Raw genomic sequence first — 12,708 nt, forward strand, 5'->3', positions numbered from 1 at the left:
TACCTCCTACCAAATGACCTCTTAGTGTTTTGATGTTGAAAAGACAAACTAATATATACATATATGATGGTTTATTGACAATCAACAGTAAAGTAACACAATTGACATTTAACTCAGCCGATGTCTAAGTAGCTTTGTACTTTAAAATGTTATTCCCACAAAATACATTGATGTGTAGCTTGGTTTCAATTCCTCTTGTTCTTATGTACATTCATAATTGATTTTAACTTCCTTCCAACATTATCGGAGTTACTTTATTATTGATCGAATCAAATTACTTGCCCATGACCATTCTCTTTTTTGAGAATAACTTTAAAATTGTTCGAATTCACACTACATCCGTCACACATTTCGATTCTAAAAACTAAATACTAATTGAGCAAGAGAATCAAACTGCATGCCCAATGACTTTTAGTTTCTATTGAAATTAACTACATAAATATTTAAAATATATCTTTATATTTTTATTTATTTATTGAAATTGTGTAAAATATCTATATTTTCTATTTTAGTTTTATCTATCATAATATTTTCAAATACGTGTATCTTATCCATATAGTATGATTTCTCTCGTTCTTTGAAAAACTTTCTCTTCTAAAAAACCAAATAAGTCTTATTCTTCTATATATCTCGATACTGAAATTATTTATTTACATAACTTTTTTCCTTTTTTCCTTTTTATTTTTTGTCCATGTTATTGCATTACCATAACTTAAAATTATCCCTATCGTGTCTGCTACTCCCACTATAATATATTATAGATGAATTTAGTTTTTGTCTTGTAATAATTTTTTTATTTGCGTTTATTCTTTTATTCTACTGCTCAGGTTATTGTCTAAATTTGTCAATAATATTTTTAGTATTATTTATTTAATATAGCCATTTTGTTTTAAACTTAATTCAAGTATAAAACTTACACTCTCTGTTTTTCTTTTTTATAATTATATTTCCTACTGTAAAACTTTTATATAATTATTTTATTTGGTGTTTAATATAATAATAGATTAAAAATAAAAGTGCATATGCTCATACTTTATACTTCACCAAAATTTCAAAGTATTTTTTTCGTCCTCGGAGTTTTCTTTGCTTATTCAAAAGCTTGGATAAAATTTAATTTATTTTATTTTTAATTTAACAGCTTGGATATGATTTGAATTAATTTGGTGTAACAAATAAAAAGATAGAAGATATGTGATTATTATTATTATTATTATTATTATTATTATTATTAATAATAGTAGTAGTAGTAATTACAGTATATGCTAAAATCAAGTTTTCTATTTATCTTTATTTATATCTATGGATCGATTTAAGTTTAATTCATTTGAATAAATAAAATCACATTGCCCCTTGGTTTGTTGCCGATAAAAATAATTTTTTTAATCGTGATTCCTCCTCACAATCAACGTGATGTTATTATTTAATCTAAAAAATAAAATTATTTGTATTTAACGTATTGGATAAATTCTAATAGATATAGATGATTAATCAAATACCAATTTAAAAAGAATACATACTTGCAAGATACTGTATTCAAGGTAAATCAAACTTGTGTCATATAAGAGTCAAAATCTATCTCAACCCCCCCTTTTAATTGATAATATTCATTGTAATGAAGGAGCCTAAACGGAATTTAAATAATTAAAGATCTATAACAAAATTGAATTTAAAATTGCCATATAAGATTCAAAATAAAATTGAATAATGAAAGATTTAATTTAGTAAATGGTATTGTGCATATAGTTCTTAACCGATTTTTTCTTATTTGACAGTATTCCTATAAACTCTCCTTAATATTGCCAAGTGGCTTTTTAATAGCTTGCCACTTGGCTTAACCATAATGCCAATATATATATGGTAACTTTATTGCTTTAATATATATAGATAGATAATTATATTCCCTACTATAAAACTTTTATATAATCATCTTATTTGGTGTTTAATATAATAACAGATTAAAAATAAAAGTGCATATGCTCATACTTTATACTTCACCAAAATTTCAAAGTATTTTCTTCGTCCTCGGAGTTTTCTTTGCTTATTCAAAAGCTTGGATAAAATTTAATTTATTTTATTTTTCAATTTAAAAGCTTGGATATGATTTGAATTAATTTGGTGTAACAAATAAAAAAGATAGAAGATATGCGATTATTATTATTATTATTATTATTATTATTATTATTATTAATAGTAGTAGTAGTAATTACAGTATATGCTAAAATCAAGTTTTCCATTTATCTTTATTTATATCTATGGATCGATTTAAGTTTAATTCATTTGAATAAATAAAATCACATTGCCGCTTGGTTTGTTGCCGATAAAAATAATTTCTTTAATCGTGATTCCTCCTCACAATCAACGTGATGTTATTATTTAATCTAAAAAATAAAATTATTTGTGTTTAACGTATTGGATAAATTCTAATAGATATAGATGATTAATCAAATACCAATTTAAAAAGAATACATACTTGCAAGATACTGTATTCAAGGTAAATCAAACTTGTGTCATATAAGAGTCAAAATCTATCTCAATCCCCCTTTTAATTGATAATATTCACTGTAATGAAGGAGCCTAAACGAAATTTAAATAATTAAAGATCTATAACAAAATTGAATTTAAAATTGCCATATAAGATTCAAAATAAAATTGAATAATGAAAGATTTAATTTAGTAAATGGTATTGTGCATATAGTTCTTAACCGATTTTTTCTTATTTGACAATATCCTATAAACTCTCTTTAATATTGCCAAATGGCTTTTTAATAGCTTGCCACTGGCTTAACCATAATGCCAATATATATGGTAACTTTATTGCTTTAATATATAGATAGATATATAGATATAGATAATTTTTATAACGAGCTAAAAATAAAAAAAATCTGTTATTTTTTGGGATAATTTCACATAAGTACAACTCACATAGGTGCTTCTCATTCGCGTAGCCACCATTTTAAGTTTTCGTCCGTATAGCCAATGAAGCCCTCTAACATTATTGCCTGACTGACATTATCGCCTGACATCAATCTCATAATGATCTCTTTCCTTTTTTTTTTCTATTTCTCCTATTTATTTTTTTCTCTTCCAGATTAATGTGACTATCTGACAAAAAGTCAAGTCATCACGTGGTTTTAAATTCTTACTTTTTCTCCCTCTCTTTGCCTTATTTTTGTCCGAAATTTACCAAAAAAAAGAGTATATTGTCATTTTATATAGTATGTATATATATATATATTTCTACAGAATTGTACATTAGAATGCAATGTAAATACATTATTATATGCTCGTATATATATAATTATACACACTTATATACATATTTATACAATATATATAATACATATGTATGAGTATACAACATATGCACTGAATGTACATAAATTCAACATGCATATTTTACACTAGAAAAAAGCTTTCCAGCCATCATTAAACCTTTATTTCAACATAAAATTTACCATATAAAAAAAGTGTCAAACCTTCATGAAGACCTCTTATACAATAATAATGTATATACACCCTTATACATTGAAAAAAATATAACTATACATCATTATACACAAATCTACACACTTATACCTATTTTATACATAATTATACAATATTTGTGTAAGTGTGTATAAACACCAGTTATACGGTGTATGCACTGAAAAATACCTTATGTCCATCACTACACCTCTGTTTAACACCAATATTATCAAAAAGAACAAGAAAAAAGAAGAAGAAGAACCAATTAGCTCAAGATAGGTCTAGATGAATCCCAAATTTTTAAATTTTGTCTCACCCGATCAATAATACTATTATTAGTCAATACCCATATGGATTGAAGCACCAATTCACAATGAAAACTTCCAGATGTGAAAACTTTAGCTTCGTCAGTGGCGGAATTATGATTTTTGGGACTTATATTTCGATACCAAATGCTCACAGTTATATACACCCTTATACAAAAAAAAAATATAATTATACATCATTATACACAAATCTACACGCTTATACCTATTTTATACATAATTATACAATATTTGTATAAGTGTGTATAAACACCAGTTATACGGTATATGCACTGAAAAATACCGTATGTCCATCACTACACCTCTGTTTAACACCAATATTATCAAAAAGAACAAGAAAAAAGAAGAAGAAGAAGAAGAAGAACCAATCAGCTCAAGATAGGTCTAGATGAATCCCAAATTCTTAAATTTTGTCTCACCCGATCAATAATACTATTATTAGTCAATACCCATCTGGATTGAAGCACCAATTCACAATGAAAACTTCCAGATCTGAAAACTTTAGCTTCGTCAGTGGTGGAATTATGATTTTTGGGACTTATATTTCGATACTAAATGCTCACAGTAAGAGACTCAGAGATTTATCAATCAAAATTACTTAAATCATTAATGGGTCAAATGTTTTCTTCCTCAATCCTTTCAAACGAACAACTAACTTCATATTCTTCATCTTACTCTAGACTTTCATCTTTTTGCATTAGGAAAGTTTGAGAGAATTAAAAAAAATTAAGCAAAATTAGATCTGGAAATCAGAGAAGAGAAAAGATAGGATGAAGATAGATTTAAAATTATAGAAGATAGAAGATGAATATGGGAGATAGATCAAAAAAATATGGAGGATAGAAGATGATGGCCTGTAGAGAATGAAGAGGCACCAGGAGAGAGAGCATTTTGGGCGTGTAGGGAAAAAGAGAACTAGGTTAGTGATTGAAATCTTTCCTTCAAATTCTATACAAACTGGGCTATAGCGGGTAAACTTAAAAAATTTGAACCATTTTTTATTATGGTGTGAAGTGTATTTTCTTGTAATTCTTTCTTATTTTTTCCGCACCTCACAAGGAGAAAGGAAGAAAAAGGCCAAAAGAAAAAATAAAAAGGAAAAAAAAACCACGTGCGTTATTTTTCGATTAACAAAACGATTTCAATACCTAAAAAGATCTGTTACCTCAGAAGGTATCCATTTATATCCATCCGTACGTGCAAGTGAACTATTGCGGTGGTGCTATCCAAAATTAGGGTTTGTGGAACGCTAAGAATCTCGATTTTTCTATGTTTTATTGATTTAATTTTTGGAGCTAATTAATCTGCTGCGTATAAAACGACGATATAAATCCAAACAGAGAAAAATGGTGGAGAAGAAGCTGTACAAAACGAAACTATGCTTGCTTTATCAAAGAGGTCGTTGTCATCGCCAGAGTTGTTCTTTCGCTCATGGCAATGCGCAGCTCCGTCGCTTCTCCGATTCCCCTGCCGCCGGTAATTTTGTTACACTTCTCCATCACCACTTGTTTAACACTTTAACCATATTTTTTTTCATTCCATAAAGGCTCTATTTTTATTGACTATTCTGTATGTGGTTGAACAATACTCCTCCGTCCCAATTTATCTGGTAGTTTTTTTTTTTTTTTTGAAACTTGTGATTTTAAACTGGCATTAGATATTTGTACGAGTGTTAATCAACTCATTGAGGGTAAAAGGGGAATTTTGAAGTTCAATTATTTCTAAATCTAGAAAGATGTTTTGTGACAGATCAAAAAGGAAAATTTGCCACATAAATTGGGACAGAGAGGGTGTTTGAGATCAAGTTGAAAAAGTGAGTCTTTGAAGTTGAAGAATATACTTTAAAACTAGCTTTTGCTGGTTGGTTGAAATTGGTGCTTTCTCTTGTTGATTGTGCCTACTGGTTCATTAATATTAATATTAGATTAAAGAGATGAAAAAGTCTCATTTTGCATTTTGCTTCATTTGCTGATTCATGTTTGTTTCTTATGGTTAACACTCTTTAGAGTAGTATATTGTAGAACTGTATATGCTTAATTTCTTTTAAGAGAAACAAGATAGGTGAAAATTACATCGGACATTAGGATATTTTTCTCCCTATTCGTGTCAGTTCCCATTTTGTTTGTCAATCATTTGCAAATAATTGGGAACTAGGAAAAGACTGAAAAATTTAAAATGAATGGAAATACTTGAGTCACCTAGTAAGGGAGCAGAGACCTGTCCATATCTTGATTACAAATTCTCATTGGATGTATGTAGTTTCTTTTTGCAATTCTTTTTGTTTTCATTTTTATTCCGAAGCTTGTTTGGTACTTCTCTGCTATGCGTTTTGGTTAACATTCAGTTTAAGAGAGCCCCGTGTTGTATCTGTTTGCTCAAATGGGCAATGTTACAGAGTTGAACGGAGAAATTTCACACTTCGGGTTATTCTATTGGACAGTGAATAACTGCCTATCAACTAACAGGTTTTAGTATTTCTTATCAGAAAGGAATTTGCTGGTTGCTTTATCTTTGTGCTGCTTATGGTATTTTTCTCAGCATCTTGGTTTATCATATTGCATATTGAAGCAGCAGTGTATGAGGGATCAGAATATGTTTCTCTGGGCATAGTCTCTTCCATATTTATATTTACTCATCTGCCAGCTTGATGAACCAATGAATGCTCTATCCTAGTAAATTCTTCACTCATATATTCCTTGAGAATATGGTGTTCCCTTCTTGTGACGTCTGTTTGAATGAATCTTCAAAGAGACCTCTTGGATGGGTATTTTGGTCCAAGAAGGCTTATTATCCTATATATCATCCAGGGGCTGGTTTAATACTTGTCCATTTGATACGGCTGCAAGCAGAAATGTATAGCAATATTTTCTTACTGAGCAAGATGCAAGGATGTCTACTAGCTGTTCAGTTGGTTCTATGATATTTGAAGCTTTTCTGGATAAAAGCTCAAAAACTGGTATTCTACATATGTGCATTATATGAGAGCAGTAGGTTCTATGGCTCCTTTTGGAACTCGCAGGAAGGCCGTATAAATATTCACTGTTATGTTTCTCTTGTAGTTCGATGTAATGGTAAGATTAGCTTTATTATTGATTATTGGCGATTTAGTTGGTGCGGATTTCATCAATGTTTTGAATCAACAACTGTCTCCAGTTTAGTGTATAAAGTCAGTGTTCTCATTTCAGAGAGGCGGGATTTTCGCGGTCATGACTTGAGAGAGAAGCTTGATAGAAGGCGTTCTCCGGTGGGCAGATACTCCTCCGATAGAGATGCAAGAGAGAGACACGCATCCCATGGTTAGGCTTGCTTCTTTCACGATCACTTTGCTGTCATTGCTCCAATCCTTATAGACTTATTTAGTCTAGCTCATCTGAAATGATGAGTTACGTGATTAAGGATATTCATTTCCATGGAAGTGTACTTATGTCACAGGATCATGTGAATATGCTGGCTAGATCTAGCCTTTGGTTCATGGAGATTTTGGAGCTAATACATTCCTCTGGTTTTCTTTCTCGGCCTTCTTTCATGGTCTGTTTCATTCATATAATATTTCCTTCCGATTTATTTTGCAGGGCGCAGTCCTACTGAGTCTCCTGGGAGGAGGAGGTAAGTGTATCAATATCTTGTGCGTACTTCATTTTAGGGCTTAGTCAGACAGGTCAATGTTGACAAATTACATACTCAGGCTTTAGATAGAAACCTTGAACTGAATTCAGCACTCAGAAATGAGCTGGAACCTGATTGAGCTTGAATCCATTTGCTTATGATTAATGTCAGATATGGAAATCGTAATTGCTACTTAAAAAGGTGAAATGTCAACTTATTCTGTGCGTCAGTTAGCTTTGTCTCGGAGGAAATGCTATAATCCAGTTTTGGTAACTGTTTTCATACAGTTAATGAGATCACTGTAAAGAGACCTAAGGTTTTATTTTATGAAGGAGAACTCTCTTAGCAGCTTCCTAAGGCAGAATTTTTACCAGTAGAGAGGTTAATTGGATCTTCCCTATTTCTTTGGATTTCTGAACCCCTTTAGAGAGCATCATTGGACAATGTGATGGTATTTCGTGATAAAGACAATATGCGGGTTTTCATATGATTAATCTATTTTCTTTAATCTTTCTATTATCTTGACCTGATACTTTGTCTATAATCATAATGTCTGACTAATACTAGAAAATTGGTATACTGCAGTGATAGAAAGCGGAAGATGAAACATCATTCGGATGGTCAAAGTGATTTGTCTGGAAGTTTGAACATGTCGGCTGAGACAGGAGATCATGTGAAGGAGAAAAAACATTTATCTTCCAGTTCCGAAGATGTCCTTCAGGTACACAGGGAGTAGATAACTCTAGTTCGCAAATAGCAGAATTGATCAGCCCTTTCTTTTCTCTGCTCTATTGGTGGGCTCTGTTTTATACATTTTATATTTGTATCTGATATATATTTTGTTGTGATATCTGTCTATTTTTCATGTTGCAGCTTAGGCAGTTGCAATCCGAAATCGATATGTTGGATGACCAAAAACGCGAACTGGAGGTTGGTTTCATTTCTCTTGTCCAATCGGAGTATGAAATACTTATATCTATTTTGTTAATGAATAGTAGTATCACAGCTCAGATGTAACATGTGTCTAAGCATGTACATGTTTGTGTCTCTACGGATAAAATATATATGTTTTTTCCTTTTCACATGTGTATCACAAAGGTAAGGTTAAGATAATGAAGTAAGTGATTTTACCATCCATGTACCGGGCTATGCTGATATTTCCTTGTTGCTCTGGTCTCGAAGAAATGAAATGTCAAATGTTAACGAGGAGTGGGACTCTTTAATCGGAAGAACTTTAATAAAATTTGATGATCTTAAGGAAATAAGTTCCAATAGACTACTGCTAAACTTGTATTTCATTCCTTGTTTAGGGGTATTAGTCTTGGCATCTATTTTCACTTCTTTAGAGTTTGGAACTATGAACATTTGGTAGGGCAGTTTTTAGCTCTTATTTTCTTACGGGCAAAGAAACCCGATGTCAAATAGAGGGTTTGTTAGTAAAGTTGGTTGTTATGTCATATATTAGCTGCTTAAAACAAAAGAGAAGGGTACTAAGCTGCGAAAGAACACCTTGACAGTCTAGTATGGCCCTCTTGGCTTTTGGTTTGTTTTTCCTTCTTATATAAGCTATCTTCTCTTTCTCAAACCTTCAATCTTTTGTTCTAACTTATAGCAGTGATATAGATATTAGGAAAGACTTCCTCTTCTATCTTTTTACTCATTTGTCATCAGCTACATGTAGAGGCTCTCATTGCCGTTTACTTGCTATATTTCCATATTCCACTCTCTTCTTTCTTCAACAGACTATTCTACTTTCTTTCTCAGTGCCCATCCCCTTTTCTTTAACACATTCTTTTGCTCCTTGCTCTAATATATCAAGTTTATCATCAATACTTTTCTATTTTGGTTGGAACATGGAAGATGTACCTTGAAAAGACAACTCGTCAGGCAGACAGTCTAGCTTCGAAAATTCAGGACCTTGAGATGGAACTTGTCAAGGAAAAGGAGGAATGTAAAAGGTTGTTATCTGTTATAATGCATTTCAAAATATTTTCACTTGAGTCTAGATGTACCTTTTCCTTATGTCTGCCCAATCCCTGGCTTTTCCCCCAGGATTACTTCGAAGATCAAGAAGTTCGTGGAAGCATACAGCAATCACTCACGGTTAGAAGGTGAACTAAAAAGGTATTTTAATGATCTTTCTCCTTCTATTGACTCTCTCTCCACCTCCACTTCAGATTCTTGTCATCTAATATGTAAGGTCTATTTCTGTTTCTTTCGCTTTCTACAAACACTCAGTGGAGATAGTGCAATTGTAGGTCAGAAGCTCAGCTTCAAAAGCTCGCTAATAAACTCAGCTCAGATTTGGTCGGGCCCGGTGCAAGCGAAGAGGATTCGGCCATCAATATGAGTGATGGAGGGATGGCTGGTAATCATTTTAGCTCATTGGATGAGCCGCAGAAGAATACTTCACCCACCAAGAAAAGGCCGAGAATTCATCGTGAAGCTGATGAAACCTCAAATCAAGGTAATAAATGACAATTTATGTATAAGAGTGTAGCTTTTCAGACATGAATAAAATAACTGTACTAGTGCTTCTTATCATAATCCAGGGCACTTAAGCTGACTTTTCTGATTTATCAACTTTGAGTGTGCTTGCTTATTTATATAATTGGTTTTCCTGAACAAAACTGCCAAAGACCTCAGTGTATGTATCGGTACCCTGTTTTATTGTTCTGTATATATAGTCGAAGTGGCTGTCGCAGCCTTGGGATGAACAACAACAACAACAAAAAACCGAGTGATTTCCCACAAGTGGGGTCTGGGGAGGATAGTGTGTATGCAGATCTTACCCCTACCTTGGGCTGAAATACTTAATAATCAGCATTTGCTTCCTGCTCAGCTTTTACAAATTTCTTTTCTTCCTCATCTCCACAAAAGTCAGTCGACTGAAAATAGTGTTCTTTGCAGTCCTACTTAACCATGCACAACATTTGATTCACAGTCCTCAAAGCTCCCGTCCTTGTGAATATTAGATCCTACTTTTTGATGCAGAAGTTTGAATCAGACAGAGTTCATGAAGTCCCTCATTGTGAATTTGGTTTCTCTGACTCGTTTTACCTTTGGCAACTCGCTCTGTAACAGCTTCAACAAAAGGAAAAGGAAATGCTTCGCGGAGGATTGCTTATCCTACTCAGCTGAATAATCAGAAGAAAGATAACACAGAGTTCAATTGGGAGAATGGGTATAAGACCCTAGTGGGTGAAGAGAAGTCCAAGAAGGGAATAAACTTCTCCAGTGACATGACTTTCCCAAACAAGGTGCTCCTTTTACATAACATTCGTGTAGCCCTGACCCTTTCCCCCAACCAAGAAAGTTAAAGGAAAATTGGCGCAGACACTTAAAAAGAGATAGGATGTCTCCTTTATATCTTGGATAATGAATACAATTTCATTTTTACGTGGACAACTTTCTGATGCTCTTTGTTTTGTGGCTTCTCATTTTGTTCTTTCAAAATTTTCCGTTACATTCATAAGCATCTTTCTAGACTTTATGAAATCTGCATGTTCGTCATGATAAGTGCTTTACAATAAATTTACAAAAATGATATGGAATGACATGTGATGATTCAGATAATGGGACGTAAAATGAAGTGACAATATGAGAGGATCACTTGTCAGAAAAGAGAAGGGGAAAAAAATCATAATTGGCTGAAAAATATGGAGTGTGCATCAGTACTTCCCTCAATACGCATACGACTGAATTTGGCTATCATTTTTCGTTGGAAGAATGCAACTGTGTCCCATTTATTATCTTATTAATTTTGTGACACTATTCTTTTGCCTTTGGCATTTCTAGATTGAAAAGCAAAAGGTGTCTTACAGCTTATCCCTGATGGTAGTTGACCCAATTTCTATGCTGCAAACAACAATGCAAGATATATCATCTTAGAACATTTTGTTCTCTTTCAATTGCTGTTGTGGAACTGAAAAATGCATTCTTCAAATTCTGCAGCCCAAAGCCTCTGATGTTGCTGTTGTTTTGCCATCAACCAGCATGGCCGCCCATGCAGCGGATGAAGATGTTGAAGTTGTTGAGATGGAGGAAAAAGTTGAAGTAGCTGGAAATGCTACAAGAGCTGGGAAGGGAACTCCTTCTGGTATTCCAGAGTATCCTTTTCTACCACCTCCTCCTCCTCTCCCTCCGGGTGCTTATTTGAAGGTACAATCCAATAGTGAACTACATCATATGTAGCATGCGAATATATGGACTCGTGAGTTCTTTCTGTTTGAAACATCACTTTGTGTAAAACTATCAGTGATTAAAGTTCTCTTTCGTTGGATTATGCAAAATAATAAAGGGGTGAGCAGTAAAACTGCGAGAAAGGAAAAAAAGGGCAGGCATACTGCATTGTAGTCCACAGATTCTTGCCAAAAGCTGCCAGCATTTTCCATACTCTTTAGTGCTTGAATATCTCCTAGTCCTTAATCTAGATACATCTTTTGTCAGGTTGCCTGGGATCTTGCCTTTTGTATATTGTTGTATCCATAAGCTGAAGTTTTAATCTGAAGTGAGCCACTTGACCTTTGCTTGCAGTATAAGGGTGATAATGCGGAAAGGCTTGATGAAGAGACGGTGGAAGTGGATATTGTTTAGCATAGCGATCAATAAGCAGCTGGTGCACAGATGTAGAGGAATAGAGCTAATGAGCTGGAAATGATGATCGGCTTATACATACAAGTTTTCAGGATTTTAAATTTAAGATTGTTATCAACAGGAAAATAACTTAGATAACGCTTTTGAGCTTGTTTTAGATGGGAGAGCAGATTTCTTTTTGTATAGCAGGTTGATAATAATAGTTTAGTCTCTTAATCTTCGCGTATGCAGGGAGCTCTTCGAGTGTTGCTGGGGTTTGTTGGTTTAAAATGTGCTACTCTGAAGTCTTAACAGGAAACATGCTAAATAATCCCGAAGATGAAATGGTTATCTTCCTAGTATAGGTAGGACGAGTGATCAAAGTCCGCTTAGCTTGTTTTTGAAATATCATTTTGCAAGGAACAAATTAATACTTTGATTCATTTTGTGCGAAATTGTTTATTTTACCTGTTCCAAGAAGGATAATTTATTGATTGGGGAACAATTTAATTTAATGTAGTCATTTTATCTTCAATAACATGATGTTATAGCCACAGAAATGTCATTGCATATTTGAGAATATCAGCTATTGCGCCAACTCCTTAGGTCTTGGTTTTGGGGGACTTATAGTAGCAAGGAATTGAGAAGCATAAACTAATCTGGCAAATCAGGACCAAGCGATTTCTGTCACAATTACATTTTAGTAATTTCTTCAATTGTCATATAATCCTTATTT

At 33.0% G+C, this 12,708-nt stretch overlaps 1 protein-coding gene across 1 annotated transcript; it reads left to right on the forward strand.

Moving 5' to 3' along the window:
- Nucleotides 4,936–12,437, forward strand: LOC109227398 (zinc finger CCCH domain-containing protein 13). Its single transcript, XM_019392542.1, has 12 exons — nucleotides 4,936–5,028; nucleotides 5,132–5,267; nucleotides 6,977–7,087; nucleotides 7,364–7,397; nucleotides 7,983–8,118; nucleotides 8,271–8,327; nucleotides 9,258–9,355; nucleotides 9,450–9,521; nucleotides 9,656–9,864; nucleotides 10,482–10,657; nucleotides 11,352–11,558; nucleotides 11,934–12,437. Exons 2-12 carry the CDS (start codon nucleotides 5,138–5,140, stop codon nucleotides 11,991–11,993), a joined length of 1,290 nt encoding a protein of 429 aa, XP_019248087.1. The 5' UTR covers nucleotides 4,936–5,028; nucleotides 5,132–5,137; the 3' UTR covers nucleotides 11,994–12,437.

The sequence above is a fragment of the Nicotiana attenuata genome, chromosome 6 (genome assembly GCF_001879085.1).
Source record: "Nicotiana attenuata strain UT chromosome 6, NIATTr2, whole genome shotgun sequence".
NCBI lineage: Eukaryota > Viridiplantae > Streptophyta > Magnoliopsida > Solanales > Solanaceae > Nicotiana > Nicotiana attenuata.